At 37.7% G+C, this 23486-nt stretch overlaps 2 protein-coding genes across 3 annotated transcripts; both read left to right on the top strand.

Moving 5' to 3' along the window:
* Positions 1–44: 44 nt before the first annotated feature.
* ORG4 (OBP3-responsive protein 4 (ORG4)) lies at positions 45–18535 on the top strand. Of its 2 annotated transcripts, XM_089160902.1 has the most exons (6): positions 45–210; positions 441–600; positions 8237–8389; positions 14974–15149; positions 16120–16219; positions 16373–18535. In XM_089160902.1, the coding sequence occupies exons 2-5, from the start codon at positions 466–468 to the stop codon at positions 16217–16219; spliced, it is 564 nt and encodes a 187-aa protein (XP_089017028.1). In that variant the 5' UTR covers positions 45–210; positions 441–465; the 3' UTR covers positions 16373–18535. The 2 variants fall into 2 exon arrangements, with proteins under 2 accessions (XP_089017028.1, XP_089017026.1); XM_089160900.1 differs by having other exon boundaries at positions 45–600; positions 16373–18534.
* Positions 18536–20855: 2320 nt separating this feature from the next.
* On the top strand, positions 20856–22849 carry LOC149011920 (strychnine-10-hydroxylase-like). Its single transcript, XM_089162077.1, has 2 exons — positions 20856–21917; positions 22187–22849. The coding sequence occupies exons 1-2, from the start codon at positions 20970–20972 to the stop codon at positions 22814–22816; spliced, it is 1578 nt and encodes a 525-aa protein (XP_089018203.1). The 5' UTR covers positions 20856–20969; the 3' UTR covers positions 22817–22849.
* The last annotated feature ends 637 nt before the right edge of the window (positions 22850–23486 follow it).

The following is a 23486-nucleotide window of genomic DNA, read 5'->3' as shown; positions in this document are numbered from 1 at the left end:
GCCATCTCACGAGTTAGTTCTTAATTATGCATTTTCAATATTACCCCACATACATGGACCAAACTCCTCCACCTAAGGCTGTGGCATCCATTCGACGTAAATAGGGCATTTTGATGCAGATGATACTTCTGCGACTAACAGATCACCTCACCGTAGACTATCCTCACAATCCTTTGGAAGGACGATTGCTCAAGCCGTTTCTCTTCATAGGTTTTGAAAGCTCCAATGTTCAAAAACCATTAATTCCAATTTTTTTTTTTTTTTTCGCTTTCACTTTTGTAAAGGACTGAGGGAACGTACATGCATGTGGTTTCAAATGTCAAGAACTTCTTGGAGCTTCATTTATCTGGAATTTGAATGTTTCGTCGAGTTCCTTTCCAGCTATTAGTCGAAGTATTATATTTATCAATTTCATTATCTTCTGTTCTTCTTCTTTCTAGTTTTAGTAGTCTCGATCAGTCGAAAATGGACTCTGTTTCGAACAACAACGAAGAACCCAGGTCGTGGGAGGATCTTGTCAAAATTAATATTGTACCTTCGGAGTTGTTTCTCAAGTTCCGGAAAGAAATTCAGGGGCTCCGTGTTGGTCTGAATATGGAGGTATAGTTTAATTTTCCATTATTTAAAACTACTGGCGTGTTGAATGAAAAGCCTTTGTTGCAAATCTTCTAGTTCAGAATGTCTAGTTTTTTAATTCAAGTGGAGGAGTCAAAGAGCTTTAGTTGGAAACATTTGCTTGATTTTATCTCTTTCAAGTTTGCTCCTATATTTATGGTCTCTATAATCATGATTGTTGGATATTTATTTTCTTGTATATTCATTTAACACAGGGAAGACGGGCATAATTTATTCCTCTTTTTGGGGTGGTTTGTTGCAGATTTGAACTACCATCAATTTTTCTTGCAATTCAGTATTTCTAGTTTTTAATTTCAGTGAAGGAGTCGAAGGGCTTGTTGGAATCATTTTCTTGATTTTATCTCTTTCTAGTTTGCTCCTGTATATAGAGTTTCTATAATTCGGATTGTTGGATATTTCCTTGCTTGTGTATTCATTAAACACAGGGAAGACAGGCATTGTTTATTCCTCTTTTTATGGGTGGGGCTGGGGGGGGGGGGGGGGAGTGAGGTGTTGCAGATTTTAACTTTCATCAAATTTTCATGGAAGAAACCTGTAGACTCTCAAACATGCAATGTAGGATCGCCTGAGAATCACCCTTGTCTGTTTGTGGATAGGTCCAATTGAATCTGCCCATGTCTTATCAAAGAAGTTCAGGATGGCCCTAGCAGCATAGCACTGAAGACCAGTAGGCACTTAGAGTAGGAAAAAATTGAAACAAGTAACTGAAACTGTCACAATCCAAATAAGTTTGTAAAATGAAAATGCAACGACATAGCATATGATTATTGGAATTAAACTAACTTTAAAGGGAGGTTCTGTAAGAGAGAGTTGTTTTGTCTCTGACTTCTGAGTGGATTGTGTCTTCCCTGCTTACCCCTCCATTCCTACAAACAACACCCTCCCCCCAACCCTCAAATAAAAAAAGAAAAAAAGAAGAAAAAGAAGAAAAAAAAAAAAAAAAAAAAAAGAAAAAAGAAAAGTTGAAAACAGAATAACAATTTCTTGATTGAAGAATGTTACGAGTAAATTATGTGATGTAATATAGAATTAATGAATGGTGGAAGTTTTGTTTTAAAATTTGGGTAGGTTAATGGTAATTCTTATGAAAAAATCAATTGCAGGTCAGAGAAATAGTGATCTTAATATATGCATTTCCTGACAAATAGATACGCAGCAACTATAAGCCAATATCTCTTGTAGGAAAAAAGGAGAACTCCTCAGCTTGTTAAAAAAATAAATGACCAATAATGTAATATTAGAACCAGAATAGGTCTAATCCAATTCACAACCTAATGGAAAACACACACCCCACTGAATGAGAAATCATGAGGGATCCAGGATTACAGTAATAAATCATATGATGGAAGGAGAAGAGTAGTGGGAACTAAATCACCTAAGGAAACCCAGAGAACAATAGGAAGGAAACGAAGAGAACAATGGATAGAATGAAGGTTAGTGATAAAAAAGCTAAAATTGGGTTGAAGGAGACTGGCTGGCAGAATTGATCCACAATTCCCCATTGTGACTGTTGAACACAAGCCATGGTTTGAAAGGATTTCCATGGTTAAAGTGGCTGGATGAAATGGAGGCTTCAAAATAGAGAGATGGAGATGTAGGATTTGTGAATTGACCTTGTAATTGATGAAGTAAACCTTGATACCTGACCGGTTGACAGAAAAATTATAATGAAGATGTAAAAAGAAACCAAACAGTCCACTTGGGCTTCCCACAACAACAACAACAACAAGCCTTGTCCCAACAAAATGGGGTCGGCTACATGGATTCTTGCCTTCCAATCAGTTCTATTCTAGGCCATGCTAGATACCAGGCCTAAGATATGCTTATCCTTTTTCACCACTTCTCTTAAGGTTATCTTAAGTCTACCCCTAGCTCTTCTAGTTCCTTTAATCTGGATTATATCATTTCTCCATACAGGGGCATTTATAGGTCTCCGTTGAATGTGGTTGTGCCACCTCAAACGACTTTCTCGAAGTTTATCACTTATAGGAACAACTCCCAAACCAACTCTAATATGATAATTTCTTATCTTATCCATCCTAGCTGGCCAATCATCCATCTTAGCATCCTCATTTCTGCCACACTGAGTTTATCTATATGATTCTTTTTAATAGCCCAACACTCTGCACCGTACATCTTAGCTGGTCAAACAATGGTCCTATAAAATTTTCCTTAAGCTTTAATGGAATACGCCGATCACACAAGACTCTGGACGCACCTCTCTACTTCATTCACCCTATTTTAATTCTTTGGGAAACATCATCCTCCATTCATCTGGCATTTTTCCTGTGCTCATAATCTTATTAAACTACTTAATCAACCAAACTAGTCCATGGGTTCCTAAGCTCTTCCATACTTCTATTGGGATTTCATCAGGACCTTGTGTCTTGCCGAGTTTCATCCTCCTTAGTACTTCTTTTATTTTGGACATTGAAATTCTACGTATATAAGTTTGAAAATTGGTGCCTTGGTGAAAGGTATGATCTTCCGAATCATAAGTGCTTGAAGTATGGTCATTTAGTAGACTAGAGAAATAGATTTCCCATCTTTTTTTTATGTCCTCATCACATACTAATACTTTACCATCTCCATTTTTAATACATTTAACACGGTCAAGATCTCTACTCTTCCTATCCCTCATCTTAGTTATCTTATAAATAGATTTTTCCCCTTCCTTCATGCCCAACTTAATGTATAACTTTTCATACGTCTTTTCCCTTGCTTTTCCTGCAATTTTCTTAGCTTCATTTCTATCCAACCTATACCTTTGAAGATCCTCAACATCCTTAGTTCTTTGCTATGTCTTAAAACTAGCTTTCTTATTCTTAATGGCAGCTTGAACCTCACTATCCCACCACCAAGTCTCTCTATAAGAATGGAGGTTTCCTTTTGATTTACCTAGGACATCTTTAGCCACCTTCTTAATACACATAGCCATCTCATTTCACATCGCATTAGTATCCCCCTTAAAATCCCACTTTCCTTGTTTGACTACTTCATTAAAGAAGGATTTCGAGCACTCTCATTTCAAGTTCCACCATCTTATCCTGAGATAGTTAACCTTGGACCTTTTATGAGTTTTTGGGGTTAAGCACATATCTAAGACCACAAGTCTATATTGTGCAGTTAAGCTTTCCCCCGGTATCACCTAACAATCCTTGCACAACAATCTATCAGTCCTTCTAGTTAGGAAGAAATCTATTTGGCTTCTATAATGTCCACTTTTGAAGGTAATTAAATGCTCATCTCTCTTTTTGAAGTAAGTATTTATAATTGATAAATCAAAAGCAATAGCAAAATCCAAAATTGAAATCCCTTCTTCATTCCTCTCTCCAAAACCATATCCTCCATGTACACTCTCATAGCCTCTTTGATCTTTTCCAATATGTCCATTTAGATCACCTCCTATGATAATCTTTTCTCTTTGACGAATTCTTTGCATTAATCCATCCATATTTTTCCAAAATTCTAGCTTTAGACTTTCATCCAATCTTACTTGAGGTGCATATGCACAAATTATATTTACGAACTCTTTCTCCATTACAAGCTTGATAGCAATAATCCTATCACCCACTCTTTAACATCCACCACATTTTTAAAAGTCTTTATCAACTATTATACCTACTCCATTTTTATTTGTTTTATCCCCAGTATACCAAAGTTTAAAGTCATCCAACTCTTTAGCTTTTTTACCCTTCCATCTAGTCTCTTGAGTGCAAGCTATATTAATCCTTCTTTTCCTCATAACATCTGTCAATTCTAAGCTCTTACTTGTTAAAGATCCTATGTTCCAAGATGCCAATATAATCCTACGTTTTTGGACTAGCTTCTTTACCTGCACTCGTCCACGGCATGGGAAACCTTGCCTACTTATTACTGCATTCGGGCGCTGATGCAACACGTTGCTTACAGGGGACGCCCTAGCTAATCCTTTTCCCATTTATCACTACACCCGGGCCATAGAGTAGCGCGTCGCTTCTGTTGTCGGGGAACGCTTTAGCATAGCTTTTATCATATAAGGTCGAATCCATGAAAATGGTTTGGCTAGATTTTTTCCGATGCCGGCTACCGACTTGACGCACCAACCCTCCTCCTTTACTCGGGCTTGGGACCGACACCAAAACATTGGCGGAGTTAATTTGATTTGACACTAATTCCTTCAAATGAACCACCAGGGCTTGCCACCACAAGTTTTCAATTGGGTCTAACACTAATTCCTTCATGATTCATCTGCACTTCCCATGGTCCCATCACAAGGTGCCAGTCTGTTTAAACACTGGTTCCTTCTATTTGTCCAACACAGAAGGGCTGTTCATTAATCAAAACTGTTTCCAACTCTTCGTTAGAAGTAACCCTAATTGAATGAGGGCTAGTCCTTCCCAGATCTTAAAGAGTACCAACTCATATGGGATGGATAGGTTTGATTTTAGGGGAAAAAAGTTAAATTAGGGCTTTGTGGTTTAAATCATTACGCTCTTAAATGATATTTAGGGTATCGAGGATTCTTAACCCATCCATGGAAGATATGGGATAAATTCAGTGAGATGCAAAACCTGGAGCTATAGGTGTCAATGGGCTAAAACTTGGAGGGTATGTAGGGAGTAATATAAACATACTATTCCCCAAGCTTGGTTGGGTTGAGTGGTTAGATTAGAAGATTTGAGGGCTTATATCTTGAAATTGGATGGTCAAAATGGAGTCGAACTGGGTCTGAGGTTTCTAGAGTTGGGGGGATGTACCCACAGTGTGGGACAAGGGGAATCAGTGTAGGTTGCTAGGTACCTGGTTGGGAGCCTTATAGATGCTTTTGATTGAATGGTTTGGCTTCTTGAAGGCTGTCTATTCAGCCTAGCAAGGATTTGGCTCAACTTCACCAAGAAACTTTATGGAATACTTAACTCTGGGACCTTCTCTGACCAAAGTTGATATAAACTAATAGTTGCAGATTTGCAGTAGCAACACATGTAAAAGCACTCAAGGCTTGAAGGAAAAAAAAATCTATTAATCAACTGTAGTCTATTCTGGGGGGCTATTTGTAGCCTTACATCAGAAGTCTTTGCGTAATTAGGACTTAGAAACTGACTTAAACTAGGAAAATAGAAACTAACTGATTTAACTCTTAAAACTGAATAACACATAGGAAAAGACTATTCTGTCTTGTAACCTAAGTTGGACAAAATTTACATAATTAGACCAATTAGAGTAATAAAGTAACCTATTTTTGTACTTGGCCTATTTGCTATATTTTGAGCCCACTTAATAGGCCTATGACCACCCAAACATTTTAAACAAAGGCCCACCACTTATATTTATCAACCATAGGTTGATTTCAAAGGGAAATAGGCCAATTTGGTGCTGGATTTGCATCACTTATTTAGAAATCTTAAAAAATAGACTCGTTTAGTGAAAAAGGAAAAGCCTAACCCATTCCTTAATTTATAAGGTATCCTTAGCTGAATAGGAAAGTGAAATAACAATTGAAACTGACTTTAGAGGACTGAACTTGTAGAATCCCAATCTATCCCACTAGAACACTTACGTATGAGTTAGACCGGACACATACAAGCTGTTTCGTTGAACTAACCCAAAACAACTTGAGCACATACTAGAAATAAATTAGCCAATCCTGTATGCAACCTTAACTTAGTGCTTAGTTCTATAAAAGTGGCCTTCTAATTAAAGCCCATGGATTTAAAGCCATGGGATTTAAAGGCTCAACTTGTAGAACCCAACCCTGGACTTATTCTTAATAAATCATGCATATCTCGGTTATGATATGCACTAGCCAACTTCTCCAGGCCCTTTCTTATATGCTTTTCTAGTTCTAATTGTTCTTTGGATTGCAATAGGATAAATTTCTTTCTGGTTCCTGCTGTAACTTTGGCTTCAAGTTAATTTATTCAATGAACGCCTTGGTTAGAGGTCTTCCTCAATTTGACTGAACATTGAAATACAATAGCAAATTAAAAGCAATCCTAAAAACTAAATAAAACCTGCATTTGTTAAAAATAGTGGAATTTGCGATACTGGAAGTCTGGAAGTAATTCAAGATGTTCTAGAGTAGTAAATTACTCCATACTTTAATGGTAAAGCTCATAATACTAATAGACAAAAGTTATCAGTAAATAAACAAATAAACAGATAAAAAAGAAGACAAAAAGAAGAAGGAAAAGAAAAAAGAAGAAGAACCAATGTAGCCGACTGTGGGCTGTTTGTCTGTAGTTCTAGTTGGAGTGGTCCAATAGTGCGATGTTCTAAGCTGCGGTGGACTGACTTAGTCTGGAACGTGTCCCTTAGGCGAGTCATGGTGGGGTTCATGGCACAGTAAACCGGTTTACTGTGATTTGTGCTAATGGTTCTTATGTGGAGCTGGTGTATCTTGTCTCCCGACCACCCTTTTAAAGTTCTATAGGCCTGTGCCTCTTTATCCTTTAGTTCGAAAGATGAAAGAACCTAAGTCTAATCCTTTACAGTTCCTTAAGGAGCTAGTTGATTTGATTCAAAGGGGTGGGCAGCACATTTTTATTACAGATTGTAATTCGGCTTATTTTCCTATTTGGGGTACTGGCTAGGGGAGAATAGCCTCCTTGTCTGGATTCTCCTGACCCCTCTTGTACAGGGGTTCAAGATGATGCCTTCTTTGTTTTGATTTTCTCTTTTAATATAAATGTCACTTAAGAAAGAAAACTTACTATGTGTAGCTTATTATTGTTCCCTCCATGCATTATTTGTGTTTTATCCTGAATAATACATGGTTTCAGACAATTTGTCTTCTTGCAAGTCAATTGCAGTGGTTGGGTTTGTTTGGGGTGAGTAGATTACCTACTAGGTAAGCTGAGGCTATTACACCTCATGTTCGGACTTCAGAGGAACATAAACATCTTATGGTCTTATTGTCTTTCTTTCTATCAGCAATTTTCTTTCACGAAGCCACTTAATATAAAGAAGGGGAAACTTTCTTCCATAGCTTGGTCATGTTAATAATTCTATATAACTGAAACATCTCATGATGCTATAGCTCTGTGATTGAATGATTGTGGTAAGAGCTAGCTGTTGAATCAGCCTTAGAAATTAGAATATGTTGAATCTAGTCTCTTGTCATGTTCGCATGTCAATTATATGGTCCTATTTTGACTGTTCGGATCCTATTTTGAGTGTTCAATCAGAACAGCATAGTCTACCATCTTTAAGTGGTTCATTGATTCCCAAACCTCTAAAATGGTTCACCATGGAGTATTGTTGTCCTACTGAAATGTGTGAAAATGTCTCCCTTTGAAGATGGGACTAAGGTGACTGAGCTCCGTCTTTCATATATATGTTTTGAGGGAAGTTAGTTGATGCAGTGATCACTTGGTTGGTTTCGGTACCTGAGCAAGCGTTAGTTAATATTTCTTGTTCTAAATGAAAGCATTTTCATTTTTGAGCTTTGATTGAGGTTTATTGGTCGGTTCTGTATACTTCAGGGAGCATAAGTTTGTGCTATTTGTATTGAGTGTATTCCAGTTTTAACATTAAATGGGTATCTGCATATTATTTGAATTAAACTGTGTCAAATGTTTTCCTTCATGTGGGATTCTTGATTTCCAACACCCTGGTGTAGTTCTACAATGTTCCACTGAATGAGTTTCAGACGAAATTGGTGTTAAAGCCTTTAGACCCAGATCGGAGGTGGAAGTTTGTATATCAGCCAATACATCATGATGTACGAGTTCTTTCAAAGAAGATTCCTGTTACCAAATTTCTCAATCTTCAGGTTTGATGCCTTTTTCCTGATCCTCATCTTTGTCTTTCATGCTTAAGTTAAGCCATGCATAGGCCTTTCTTCTGTGAATTGTATTGGGGGTTTAAACCATTTAGATCTGTATTATTTTGCAGTGGCTTTCAAAGATCTCAGAATTTCTTAGGAACTGCCTCAGGAATTTATCGAATTGACATGTACAAACCATATATAGATTGGTGTGGGAACTTATTTTGCTTATGGAGATGAGGGTTTTGCATTGTGATGATACTGAATTGATGATTCTAATTTGGTGGCAAATTTTTGAGAACCACTTAATTTTTGTTGAAGCTTAGCAGAAACTGGTATTGTTTTAAATTGCTTCAATCTGATCCTGTTAATATTGTCCAATTGAGGATAATTATGCCTCGAAATGCTTTGTTTTGGGTATGCTTGGCTAGGCTTCTTACTTTAGGTTTATTGATGTAATAGGCCTAATATGTAAGTTCATGAAGTCTAGATATTGTTAGTACACAAGATTAGTAGTCAAATCAAGTGTTTGAGTCAGATTAGGATGCTTAATTTGCTGGATGGTATTCTGTTCTGAGTTTATTTATTTTTCTGAGTCTTTAGGGTGATTGGGAGTGAGGTTTAAAATATAGCGTATCGGTAATGTATCAGTTGGGTGATTTAAGAGGCTTTTTGGTTCGTATCGAAGATAGTATCGATGGGTGTATAATAGAATAGAAATGATCAAAATATATATGACAATAATCCCATTTGAATAACAAACAGAAGATTCTCTCTTGAGTAAAAAGGAAAATGGCCATGTGAACAAAAAGTCATCTTTCAATTGAAAGGCTCAAATTTCCAACCCATTATCTTGCAACTACTAGTCATATGGCTTGCAGATTGCCCTGAAGCAGTTCATGCCTTCAAAGATTCAGGGTTTCACCTCACATCTTTACTCAAATTGGTGTCAAACACATCTTCTAGTGTATGTCCAAGGCCTAAGGGGTTTGCCAGCTGTTCTCTCAGATGAATGTGTGTTATCAGTAGTATAATTACACGGGGTAATTAACATAATGGATTGAAACATGATATGCCACCGAATGGATTGAAAAAGACAGCAGAGTGATATTTGGAGATTTGTTCATCAAACAGCTCAGGGTTTAAGAGAACAGAAATGAACAGCTCAGGGTTTAAGAGAACAGAAGTTAAGGCAAAACATAAATAGAAATTAGCAAAAGAAAAATGGAGCTGCGAGAGATGAGTAAAGAGCAAGAGATAAAAGAAAAAAAGGAACATGAGAAGGCAATTCACGCTTCCAACTACGAGAAAACTGGCTTCCACATTTGATTGAGATTGTTCTTTTTTACTTCTGTCCTACAAATTTGAATAGGGCTCCCAATCTCCACCAATTTTTATATTACCAAAAAGGGGTCTTGAAATACAAGACAAATTACATCATTGATCCATTTACAGCAATCAAACATCGCTTAATGTAGGATGACTAGGCGTGGACTAATACATATTGCGAGAATGGATCCTTTTTTTCCAGACCTGTGCACCGAAGACCATCCCTATTGTAGTCTTAGTCTCTTAGACATAACACATTCTTCAGTCTGGACATTTAGTTCCCCTAAGTTTTGGGGGTGTGCAAATCCAGAAAATTTCTCCCCATGTACAAGATTTAGTGTCAATGGGCGAGTTGGCCTACTATGATGTAATCCCAGGTTTTGGGTTACCTTCAGGATCTTCTAATTAAGTTAGGAGTCTTTGAAGTTTCGGCTAGGGTTTAAGGGGGTCTCCAAGGCTGCTGGAGTGCCAAACTAGGTCTGAAACTTAAGGGATTTGAAAATTCAGGATTCAAGTTTTGAGTTCTAGGTCAATCTAGGGTTTTGGTTGGGCTGGGAAATGGATTAGGGTTTGCTGGTTCTGTGGCTATTAAGGACTGTTTGATGGTTTTCTGCTGTTCAGAATTGATTTAAGAAGAAAGGGATGGGAATTGGGAAGTTTTAGAGTCATCTAGAAATTTGAAATTTCTGCAACTTCTCAGCAAAGAAGATGAAGTGCAGAAATTCTGAAAACCATAATCTAGGGCTGTTATGGTGAAACTAAGGTTAGATTTTTCTTCAGCAGGCTTGGGTGATTCTAACAGGGGTAGATAGGAGGGTTTTGGGGCTGGGAAAGTGAGGTTTCCTAACTGGGTTAAGACTGAAAACGTGGGAAGCAGAAAGGAGATGGTTAATGGTTTCTAGGGTTTGGGAAAGGGTTGGAATTTTCAGAAAACTAAAGGGGAAGGGACTGGAACTGTCTGCGATGAGATTAGGGTTGTTCCTAAGTTCTGTAACTATTACTTGAAGTGGGCTGCTGTTACAGGAGTTGCAGAAAAGAACTTGAATTCGTAGAAGCTTGAAGATGAAGGAGGAGATAATCAGAATTGTAGAAGACACTTTCTACCCAGCCGCAGGTCACCCTCCTAGGGATCCCACGAGGGCCACGACTTCCAAGTTGAAAATTTCTTACTCTATTTCATTCCATCAATCAACTCTGAAATTTACAATGCAAAAGAGGCTATTTATAGCCTAAACAAAAGACTCAAGACTCAAAAAGGTAAACTTGGTTGCCAAGCAATCTGAAGCTAATTGACTAGTGCCTAAAATTTAGGACTCAATGACTCTTAAAAAGGAAACAAGACAGAGTTACTCACTAAGACTCAAATTAAAAGTTAAAAACAGAATTAAAAACTTCAGAAATAATTCTGACCTAGCCTCCTCGAATTAAGGGGTGAAAATGACCAATTTGCCCCTTTGGTCAGTTTCAGCCCCCTTGTTTGGGCCCTGTTTAGATGGGCCTTGGCCCCTTCTAGGCTTTTTTGGGGCTGCCTGGGGGCTGGATACATCATACTATCTGCACAAATAGTAAGAAACACAAGAACTGCAACTCATTTTTGCCTCTGCAACTCGTCACAAGACCAGCCTTTTTCCCTCTTTTAAGCTGGATCAATACTTATAGGTATTTATCATTGTGTATCGCATTGTATCGGCTGATACGTTGAGAGATGCGAGAGACGATTTGGAAAGCAAAAGTTTCGATACGTATCGGCCTGTATTGTATTGCAGGCTTGCGATACCAATACGTGTCGGTTGATTTGATATGATACAGATCGATACTTTAAACCTTGATTTGGAGTCCTTTTGATGTATGTGCAAGGATGTTTGGCAAGCAATATGTTAGAGGAGCTCATAAAACCCGGGGTGGTTCAGCTTTCTAGTCAGTGTGCCAACTCCCTTGGGCCATAAAGACAACCATTAAGCAATTAAAAGTTGTGCGTGTCTTGGCCCAAAAAAAAAGTGGCTGGGAGCTGTTGGGTCTTCAAATCCAGATTATAGTGGGCTATACTAGTCATTCTCAGCTGAAATTTTTTTTGGAACTTGAGATGAAGTATTCTTGCTGGTTGAATTGCATCTCTGGTGGGCTCCACATGCAAAAAATCCACTGCACCTTTTAGGAGCTGAAGATCTTATTTAGTTTATATTTCTATTGAGTCCTATTTAAAATAAAGGTGTTTCTATTTTAGCAATGAGAGAATCATTATTTAATTCTCAGCAAAGTTGGTTTCTAACCTTTAAAAGTGCTTCCCATGATTTTGATGGTCAATGAAAGAGCTTTGGCTTTGAGTATCCTTTTTTCTTATCCATAGTGAGGGATGAGAAGGTTTGGGATGCTGTTGAGGCTAACTCCATCTTTACCAACCTTCCATTTTCTTCTCCTTTGTTCTCTTGTTTGAACCACCCTTGGCTCTGTACTTTGAAGCTGCTACTGTGAACAGAATCTGGAGGTTGTTATTGATTCTTCAAGCCATAAACTACTGGGTATTTGCTGCTGCTGATACTTCTTGATGTGAACCAGGATCCAGGGTTTAATTGGTTGATGAAAGCCGCAGAGCTAGCTTCACCGTCAGTATCCTCTTCAAGTGAATCAGCAGCCTTCTAGGGTTTGTAATACCAGGTTAGGGAATTAGGCTGGAAAGGGTAGGGTTAGGTTTGGCTACTGTTTAGATTGCCAAGTCAGAAACCTTGCTCTAACTTAAATTTCAGTATTGACTTTCAGTTTGAGGGTTTTGGGAATTGGAGTTTTTGGGTCTGAATTGGGGTTTGGGTTAGGGTTAGGGTCAAGTGTCTTTTAGGGTTGAGTGAAGTTAATCTAAAGGGCCTGGGGTTTGTTTGAATGGTTAAGGAGATTTAGGGTTTGAAAGTTCTTAGGGTTTAGGGTTTTCTAGAAAATAAGAAGAATTGCAAATTTTTTAGGGTTTTGAGGGGAAGGGAATGCTGTAACTTTAGGTCGAAGGTACAGTATAGTGGGGGTGTCTACAGACTCTACACCCTAGAGGGGTAGGACATTGGCTAAGGGAAACCTAGGTTTTAGGTTAGGTAAATCCAGTTTTAAAGATTCTGAAATTTCCAGAAGTTGCTGCAAGGACAGAGGAAGGAAAAGGAAGAAAGAGAAAGAGGGTGTGTGTGTGTGCGCGCGCTGAAATTATTAACTTGAGTTGGGGAAGGGAGGGATTAAGGTTTTAGTGCTGAGCGGAGGGGATGGGGAGAAAGCTTGTGGATGCGAGAGAAGGAAGAAGGATGGCTGGGGTTTGGGTTTGGGTTTAATATACTGACGGGAGATGATGAAAGCTGGAATTCTATAATTTTGCAGAAAAACTCCTTCAAACAGTTGCCCTAAGTCCCCCTCTGGGGAACCCACAACTCCAACTTCGTGCTCCTTGAAGTCTCATTTTTATTCATTAATCATGATCTGCCTTTTACAATATAGAGATGCTTATTTATAGCCTTTCAGAAGGAACTCACAATATGACCTAACTTTAGAAAACAAATCAAAGTAGGACGTCCTACTTGGAATAAAACTCGCACTCATACAAGGACTCTATCATAACTTACACTAGGATGATCAAAATTGAAAAATAAAAGTAGATATGGAATCCTTTTAGGAAGTGGACTATTATTAGGGGAATCCTAACTTAGCTAGGGCTTTTCAATAACTTGACCAAAACAAAACCAAATTCAAAAACAGAACTAGGTATACTAACATACTAGATCCAACAAAAGGAATCCTTCTCCAATTAGTATTCCTAAGTAGGTTAAGTCTCGTTCATAACTTAACAACCAAGGATTCAAATTAAAAAATAAAAGTAGATCTAAACTCCTAACAGGATCTGAATGCCCCCATGCTAGCCGAAATTCTCTGGGTTGCTAGTAGGGTCGCAGGGTACTGGTAACCTCCTGGGCCCTCTTTGGGTGGTCCTGGATTCAGTTTGCATCACTCCCATTCAAGCAGACCTTGCTGCTGTTCTGTGAATTGGTTGCTTGCTGCAATGGTGCAGCATATTGATTCCTACCCTTTCTTCCGTTTGTACACTTTGCAAACCAAAATGGTGCAGCAAAATGAATTAAAATTTTTGAAAGATACAATAAAAATCAAATTTGGAAAATTAATTAGAAAAACAAACTAAAGAACCGAAAATAAATTATAAAAAAAATACTGAGATTAAAACTAATGAAATTGGAATTAATTTTAAAACCAAATTAGAAAGTATAAGTTAAAAACCAAAACTAGAAAACTAACTTTAAAATATCGAAATTGGAATTAAAAACCAAAATTGGGAAAATTAATGAAAAATTATTAGAAAAATAAACTAAAAAAACCAAAATTGGGAAAATAAATTCATGAGATTGCTTCCTATGTGAACCTTTTTCAAATCCTATCAATAAGTCTTCCTTGGAAGAACCATTTGACAGGATTAAAATCCAAACAGTTTTGACCTGGTTCTCGAGAATATCATTCTCAGAGTCATGTTCTTAATATACCATGTACTTCAGAATTACAAAAGCCAAATGCAACATAAATGTTTTACCTAAATTTTCTTTTATGGTTATTGCAACCTCTTTTGACTCATGTTGCAGATCTGATTTAGTTGGAATAAGGTTGGTTATTGTTGTTGCAACCTTGTAAATACATTACTTGTATGGTTTTATTCTGTAAATTGTAGAAAATTTTCAGTTGCACTTCAATATTCTCATTACTCATTAATACTTTAGTGAGTTTAATACATCTAACATGGTTAATTTCTCTACTTTTCCTTACTCATTAATACTTTATTGAGTTTAATACATCTAAGATGGTTAATATATCTACTCTTCCTTTCCCTTGTCTTTGTTAGACCATGTGCGGGTCTTTTCATGGTCTTTGCCAGAAAACTTGACATGTCAGAATCTAATCTACATCAACAGCTCCCTTGTTATGTGTGTCCTTTTTTTTGTATTTTTTCTCACATCGGATGTATGATTTGATGCATATGAGTTTATCCAATTTTTGAATGCTTCATATGCTAAATAAACTGCTGAACACTGAGCATATTGAGTATGTGAAGATGCTTGTGTGGCAATTAGTACCTTTTGTATGACACAATCATGTCCCGGTTCAATTAACTTTGGGAACAATTCCAGGAACACATGCTGACATGCATATACTCAGTGAAATATGAACCTGTTAAATCCTTGTATCTGTAGAACAACATTTGTTTATTTTTCTTTTTCTGAATTATGCAGGTGGGTATAGGTCATAGTTTCTCAATGCATGCCACTGGGTGGAAATGGAAACTTTCTTCATGTTTTGGGGGAGATGGTGTTTCTCGGATACGAAACAAGACATCTATTGGATTGTGCCCAGGGGTGGATTTTCGGTTGGGTTGGAGGGCAGAGTATGTCCTTCCAGAGGTTCAGGGGTAAGTTAATTGATATTCTCCACATTTAGTTAGAAATACTCAATTAAAGGCTGTTGATCAAATCATCTTTTAAGAATAACGGCCAACATGACGGGTGAAATGACCATGCTGGAGGTAATTTGGAGAATTTCTTGGTCCCTGTGTGACCCATGAGATGGTGAACCAAGATTGCTGGGCAAGCTATATGTCTGTAAGGTGAACCACATGATTATATTTGACGCAGGTTATACTGAAAGATAAGGCCATATTGTAGCTAAAGTGAGTTGTTTAAAACAATAGAGCCCCATGAATGACTCAGATCTTGAAACAAAAGCATCTGAATTACTTGTCAGATGCTAGTCAAGCCATTGTATTTATAATCTTGTGTTTTTTCATGTTGCTGGTAAAAAATTATTTTCTTCAACTTTGGAACTTGTATGAGCCCAAAATCTCTCCCCTAGCTGTACCAAAGAGCTGATTATTAGTTTGAAGGACTGCTTACTGATTTAATTAAGCTGATGCTGCTTGAGTGAGCATCCTTTGATGCGTGGGATCATAGCCAACCATTGGAGACCAATTCATACAAGGATGATGGCTTGGCTAGCATTTCCTGATTAAGGGATGATGATGTGCACAACTGATTTGATTTAGTTTTGTTGGATTAGCTTGGAGGAGTTTTCCCTGGCTATATTTGGCAACATCGCAGTGAAGTCTAATTTAAATTGGGTAATGTGGAGCATAGTTGTCAGGTGACCTGGTGTCACCTTGTGTTGGTTTTTGTTGCCTTCTATTGCCTTGTCTGGCTTTGTCGCCTTGACAACTGATGTGCAGATTGCTGACAAATGTAGGGACCACCCAAGTATTTCTTAGTCTTTTTGATGGAGGTTCACCATTACATTTTACACCACTGTATGATCACGCAATTTTATATCTTCCATTGGGTTCATGTTTGTATTTTGGTTTAATATTATTGAAATCTTTTATCTAACAGGGCCCTGGGCACGGGGGAGCCAATCTTTAACTTGAACTCTGGAAGTTTGCAAGCATCTCTAGACAGAGTGGAAGCTATTTTAACTCATACTTCAAGATAGGTGTGCCTCTTGTAGAATTCCTTTTTGTGTGTTATTTTTCCTTCACTGCATAAACATAATCGAGTCTGCTTGAAGTTAATCTATGAGACTAAATCCTAATTTACTGAACTTTATTTTTAAACCCACTAACAACACTTTGTACTGACAATCCAGATTAATGTGTTGGATCCATATGTTCATGGTCAGCTTATCGGATGTAGTTGCAATGTCTCGTTGCTTACCGCTCGATGCATTATCTTTATCTCCTAATGCCAAGTTCACTTCTGTGAAACTACATGTACGTTGGCCCAACCAGCAATTATCATCACAGGATAGTATCTCCCAATCCTTGTTTTAGTGATGGGCGTTTTGGCAAGTTCCATTATTAAGTTATAAACAGGTGATCATCGTAAATGCTTTTCTTGCTGCAGTTTGAGTTTGTGATATCTCACTCAAAAGGGATTGTGATTATTGCTTTCGAGAAATGCAGTTTTGCTCTAGTGGATTAAGCATCTATCAGTTGTGCTCTTTTAGGAGGACTCCCATGCCAATAGCATATGGACCTATCCCCACCCTCTTGAATTCTAGCATTGTCATAGTTTGGCACTGCACTCTCCTTATTTGATCATGTCATTCAGTGTATGAAACCATTACCCTCATCGTTATTGGTGTCATGGGGTTTTCTTTTCTAGTACTTACAACCAGCAATATTTGGCCATGAAAGTTTCTCTTGTGGGGATGGGTGTCTGTGTGTCCAGTCTATGCAATTGATAGTCTCTGCTATTCATTTTACATGATGCTATTATCCAAATATAACCCAAATGAAGGTTGAAGGCAGAACAACACTGCTCTTGGTTACAGCTTATAACAGAAGCAAGGAGAGGAGAGGTTGGTTTGCGGGTATCATGGATTTAGGTTTTTGTAGTCAGGCATGATACCCTAGTGAGTCCAACCTAATTGTTGAAGCTTGAAATTGTGCACACATTACTTCTCTTTCTTATTAGTATTTTCTGTTGGATATGGAATAGGGAAAACTATGGTTTTCATGTATTCAAATGATCAGTAAATGAAAAATTTTGAAACCGGCAATCCAACCATTTGCAACATTGATATGAAAGGTTTATCGGTAATGTAATGGCCATTCTCACTGATAGAGACTGCCGAATCTGTCGTGCTCTTGCACATTGGGAGGGAGAAATGCCCCAGTCACTAATTTGTCGAATCATCACCCTTCGGTGGTCACTGGTAAACGATACTCCAGTGGAGTCCTTCCCAAGGACAACGAAGAGATCAAGAGGATTCAAAGCACCATAGTTAGTTTCTTTAAGTTTACATGCATTCCACCTTGGAGTCAACAAGGAGATCTCTTATCTTCATACATTTTTGTTCTTTGTGCTGAGGTACTCACTTCACACTTAGATCCAACAATGTAAACATGAAGATTACAAGGTATATGTCTTTTAGAGGGGGAGAAAAGTTCCCATTTAGCTTTTGCCGTTGACATGATATTATTTGTATACGCCACAACACAAGAAGCTAATAAGTTTCACTCCATCTTATAGCAATATTGTTCCTTCCTTGGTCAAAAATTAAATATTCAAAAAACGAGGGCTCATTAGTCCCACTATGTTTGCCTCCATCAAGCGAATCCTTGCTTCCCAATTCAATATCACTCCAGCAATTGATTTGGATATTTATCTCGGCATCCCACTAATTCCAGGAAAATTGAAGAAAATGCATTGCTCTTCGTTGATCCAAAGAGTCAACTCAAGGTTACAGGGTTGGAGATCCCAGTTACTTACAGAAGCAGGTAAAACTGTTTTGATTCGGTCTACCATTCAAGCCACGCCTACATGTTTAATTTCTTGCTTGAAGTTGCCAAGCTCAATTTTGAATGAAGTAGGAAAGCTACCTAGACAATTTTTCTTGGCATTAGGAAATAAGCAATGAGTCCATTCTCCATATTGGTCCACCCTGTGCACCCCAAAAAAGGAAGGTGGCCCTAATATAAAAGACCTTCATTTTTTAAACCTCACATTTCTATCTTGAAAGACACTGACTACTCAACCCCCTTTTTCCTTGTGGGAAAGACTTGTGAAAGAAAAATATTTCAAGCATTCTACTTTCTTAGAAGCTAAGATTTTGCTTTATTGTGTAATAAGGTTTTTCCATCTGTACTTGTTTTTTGATATTTTATTTGTATATGCACTGATAATTTGTTGTTTGAATTCAATGAAATTCTTTGGTACACATAGGTGTTATTATTCTCATGTTGCATATTATGCAATTTTTAAGGTATGTGTTAACCTTAAGCTAAAGCTGGAGCATATATGTATTAGCTTTGAGGTATGTTATTTGTTGTAGTGAAAATGTGCTCTTAGCTCCTTGGTTTGCTCTTGATCCGATCCTGGTTCCTGAGACCAAAACAAAGGTGAGAGTGGGCTGCCTTTGGGGATGGAAAGCCACCTCCAATGATTAAGTTAGTTCAGGTAAGAGAACCAGAGACTTCTCTTGAGGAATAAATGCTCAAGGGAACGAAGGAAGGAATGCTTTTCAGAAGTAAATGCTGGAGAGTAATAGCTAGAGAATTGAAGTCCGTGTGGCCACTTTACCTGTGCGTCCATCAATTATTTATGCAACTGGTTTATACCTAAAATGGTGGTTAATTCCTCATGGCCCTACGATCAGGAAGACTTAGGTGAATGGTAGAGATGGCTTCTAGGCAAGGCTAGCACAAAAAATTGATACGCATGGTTCCCAAGACAGCTGGTCATCCCACATGCAAATCAAGTGATTAGTGTTAAGTTGATCTTGATGTAACATTGTTCCTTAGTTGACGGGACAAAATGGTGGTACGCAGTACTCGAGGCAGGCTTGGAACGAATGAGAAGCTTCTTGGTCTTGAGACTCAGTGCATTCAATGCTGAATTAAATGCTAAGATTTGACATTTGGGCGAGGATGCGCCATATCTTCTGCCAGCACTATTTCCGCCGAAAAGTCATTTGATGATAGTTGTGTGCTATCGTGATGCATGATTTTTGACTTCTCAGCTGACATATGCTCTGAGAAGCGTCATGACTGAGACCCATCAGGGGATTTTCCTTGGACCAAGCTTGGGCCATTTTTTTTGACTCAAGTGGTTTGCTCCGGTTCAAGGGTTTGGATCATTATGTCTATAATAGTTATGTAACACATAGTTAAACTCTAGTTATAAATAATGACATACAGATTCATGGGAACCATAAATTTACATTCTCTAGGGCATATATGTATTAGCCTTGAGGTATGTCATGTAATATATAAAGTTAAACTTGAGTTATAAAGATGACATACATGTTCATAGGAACCATAAAGTACATTCTCTCATGGCATTGAGTCACAGATTCATAGGAACCATAAAGTATATTTTTAGTGACATTGAATCACAGGTTCGTGGGAACCATAAAGTACATTATTTTGTGGTATTGAGTCACACTGCGAAAACCATAAAGTGACATTCTCCTGGCATTGAGTCACAGATTTGTGGGAACCATAAAATATACTCTCATGGTTTGTGTCACATAAAATAAGAGTTTTTGATTAACAACAAAATAACACATGATGATTTTTTATAAAGTGTCATTAGTTGTCACAATACTATATTGCATCCACTTTTAGTAGAGTTAAGAGTATTTGTGATCATGGATGGTCTAGTGTCGCTTAAAAAATGTAGTTACTGCTATGATTTGATATTTAAAGCTCTATGTGAATGGATTGAGTTTAATTATTATCTTCAGATCAATATAAAGTTGTACACATAATTGTCAAAATGTTTTCAACATATCATCCAACTATTTTCTTAAGAAATAAAGAGAGTTTTAGTCTTGATCGACTGTGTTATAATCAATATAAGCCCAAGTGGGAGAATGTTAGAATACTAATATCATATTTCACATAAGGTGGACTTCATTGATTGTGTTATACTCTTTGGTTTCCTTATTTTGATTTGATATGGATAATTTATGGCTACTAGACTCTGATATGGACAGGTTAATGTGGGCTAATAGGGACCGTTAGACTTTAATGAATGATCAAATGAGCTTGTCTATATAAACGATGCTAGTTCCCTCATCTAAATCCTAAGGCATCACATTATTCTCTGCAAATAAAGTGTCAGTTCAGAGAAGTTGTTTAATTGAGCTAGCGAATAGAAATGAGTCTAGAGGAGAATATTTAGTATCAAGTTGATCATATGATCAACTATAGGTTCATTCTTAGTGGGAGACTAAGAAAATATTTCGCTACATTTCGTCTCCAATGGATCCCAAAGTTATGTTTCATCATATTGTATCATTATTGTATGATTCAAATTATTTTAAATTATTTTTGATCAATCTATGTGATCTTGACTAGATTTATTCTAACACCTAATGCTATCTTCTTTGAATAAAACTAGAAGACTTACAGTGCAATGACATTGAAGGCCAAATTGTCACATGTTACGCCTCTACAGAAACAGTAATCCGAGGTCAATATGGTAAAAAGAAATTGAAGAGCATGAAATAGAACTCAATTCCTGGTCAAAAAACCTCAACCACTACCTAATAAAATAAATTGCGGTCTGGTTTGTTCCTCACCTACAACATTTATAATGGGGTAAGAAAGTCAACCAAATGCAATGATATTTCATATTCGCAGAAAAAGTCGATTCTTGCAGCCCCTGTATATTGAAATGGGTTGAGGTTCTTATAAAAGAATTCTTAATCTCTATCTCTAAAGCTGAAGCCAAATATGGATCTGCTGCTCCAATTTCAAGCCATTGTTGGTCTACTAGTTCTAGTTCTGATCTACCATCGATATTTTGCAAGTAATCATGTTAACAAGAGTAAGGCCATGGAAGCTCCAGAAGTACCTGGAGCATGGCCTATAATCGGCCACCTAGTTAAAATAGCTGTCCCTCAGCCCCTCTTCAGAACACTTGCAGACATGGCTGACAAGCACGGACCAGCCTTCACTCTCCGATTAGGAGTCCATCGAACACTCATCATCAGCAGCTGGGAGTTGGCGAAGGAGTGCTTCACCACCAATGATTTGCCCCTTGCAAACCATCCAAGAAGTGCGGCCGGCAAGTACATGTCCTTCGGCTATGCAATGTTTGGGTTCGCACCCTATGGACCTTACTGGCGTGAGATACGCAAGTGTGTTGTTCTTGAGTTGCTCTCCAACCGCAGGCTTGAATCCCTTAAGCATGTCCGATATGCAGAGATTGACAATTGTATGAAGGATCTATATGGACTTTGGGTGAAGAACAGTGGAAATCAAGTGAAGGTACAGATGAGTGAATTCTTTCGAGACCTGATACTGAATTTGATCCTGAAGATGGTTGTTGGCAAACGATATCTGAGTGCTGCAGACACGGAGCATGGCGAAGAGTTTAAGAGGATCCAGAAAACAATTGATGATTTCTTTCAGTTATCAGGTGCTGCAGTTGCTTCAGATTTGCTTCCCAGTTTCCTATCATGGATAGATTTTGATGGCAGGAAGAGGGCCATGAAGAGGACTGCTGAAGATATGGATGCGATTTCAGAGAGATGGCTTCAAGAACATCGGCAGAAAAGATTATCTGGGAAGGCTAATGGGGATGAGAAAGACTTAATTGATGTGATGCTTTCAATTCTTGAAGAAGATTCTCAGTTACATGGCCATGATCATGATTCAGTGGTGAAGGCAACCGCACTGGTATGTAGTTTTATTGTGTTTAATCTATCAATTGTCCATGGATTTTCAATCACAAATTCGAGACATAATTTCTTGGGCAACCCTCTACTAAACTACTAGCTTTCAAGGTTAAATTTAAACCCAAATCCTAAGTAATGATATCAGAGCCAACTCCTAATCTTGGATTTAGGGCTCCCAATCATGTTAGATCCTGATTTTGTAACACTAGCCATGCAAGGTCCATTGTGTTCAAGATCCTAATTTTTGGTAAATTGACTTGTATTTTGCAGAATCTAATCTTAGCTGGAACAGATAGCACTTCGATATCCCTTTCATGGATTATTTCTTTATTACTAAATCACAAGGAAGTCTTACAAAAGGCTCAAGATGAGTTGGATTCCCAAATTGGAAAGGATAGGAATGTGGAAGAGAGAGACATTGCTAACCTAGTGTATCTCCAAGCGATAATCAAGGAAACATTTCGCCTATACCCTGCAGCACCATTCTTAGTTCCTCATGAAGCTATTGAAGACTGCACCTTTTCGAGTGGCTTTAGAGTCTCACAAGGTACACGTGTCTTCGTGAATGTTTGGAAGATAAATAGAGACCCACGTATATGGTCAAATCCTTTGGAATTTCAGCCAGAGAGATTCCTTACAAGCCATGTTGATGTTGATTTACGTGGAAAACACTTTGAGTTGATTCCATTTGGGTCTGGTAGAAGATCTTGCCCAGGAGTATTATTTGCCCTCCAAACTGTCAGCATGACGGTTGCCCGCTTGCTTCATGGGTTCAGTATACAAACGCCCTCTAATTTGCCTGTGGATATGACTGAGGGCATTGCTAGTATAACACTGTCCAAAAAATTCCCATTGGAAGTCCTCCTCACCCCTAGACTTCCTTCCCATCTTTATGCATAAAGTGTTATATACTTTTACTTATGTTAAATTTTATGTAATCTCTGTTTCATATAGAGGTTTTTTTTCTTCCCCCCACTCCTTTTGGTAATTAAATATAGTTTAGGGTGCATTTAGAATTACAAGATTCACCCAAAATATAATTTGGGTCCGACAAAGGTGCTACATGAAATATTAAAATAAAAAGGAAGAAAGCTTGATGTTATGGTTGTATATTACATTTCAAATAAATGACCTTTTGGTTGATACAAAACCTTGGCCTCTTCATGTCCATATATTATATTATTGTGTATTAATATCCCAACTATAAGTTAGAACATAGATTACAAAAATGAAAGACATATCAAATTTGTGATATGATTTATGGGAAATTCATGAATCCCTATTTAAAATGTTATCATAACAAAATAGATTGATAAGTATAAACAATCTGAGCAGACATGGAGAAGCCTCCCCCTAACAATGTTATCAGCCATTTTGTTGGAGCAAAGCCCCCTCTCAACATTGTTCAACCATCCCTCACGAAGCAATGGAAGGCTTAAGGAGCGATGCATATTTACCTCCTTAGCAGTGATGTTTTCATCTTCAAGTTCTTTAATGAAAAATTTAGGAAAAGAGCCCTGGAAAGAGCCCCTTGGTCCATTGGCACAAAACCCTATTTCTCAAATAATGG

The sequence above is a fragment of the Hakea prostrata genome, chromosome 7, assembly GCF_041222555.1.
Source record: "Hakea prostrata isolate BN-2017 chromosome 7, UWA_Hpros_2, whole genome shotgun sequence".
Taxonomy (NCBI): Eukaryota; Viridiplantae; Streptophyta; class Magnoliopsida; order Proteales; family Proteaceae; genus Hakea; species Hakea prostrata.
The sequence above is the reverse complement of the archived record's forward strand: the minus strand, read 5'-3'. Positions and strand labels throughout refer to the sequence as shown.

Excerpts from the sequence above, each read along its gene's own strand:
- ORG4 (XM_089160900.1), top strand. The coding sequence starts at position 358 with ATGTTTCGTCGAGTTCCTTTCCAGCTATTAGTCGAAGTATTATATTTA. Across the intron at positions 601-8,236 it reads GTGTTGGTCTGAATATGGAG|TTCTACAATGTTCCACTGAA; the intron begins GTATAGTTTAAT and ends ACCCTGGTGTAG. Across the intron at positions 8,390-14,973 it reads CCAAATTTCTCAATCTTCAG|GTGGGTATAGGTCATAGTTT; the intron begins GTTTGATGCCTT and ends TGAATTATGCAG.
- LOC149011920 (XM_089162077.1), top strand. The coding sequence starts at position 20,970 with ATGGATCTGCTGCTCCAATTTCAAGCCATTGTTGGTCTACTAGTTCTA. Across the intron at positions 21,918-22,186 it reads TGGTGAAGGCAACCGCACTG|AATCTAATCTTAGCTGGAAC; the intron begins GTATGTAGTTTT and ends TGTATTTTGCAG.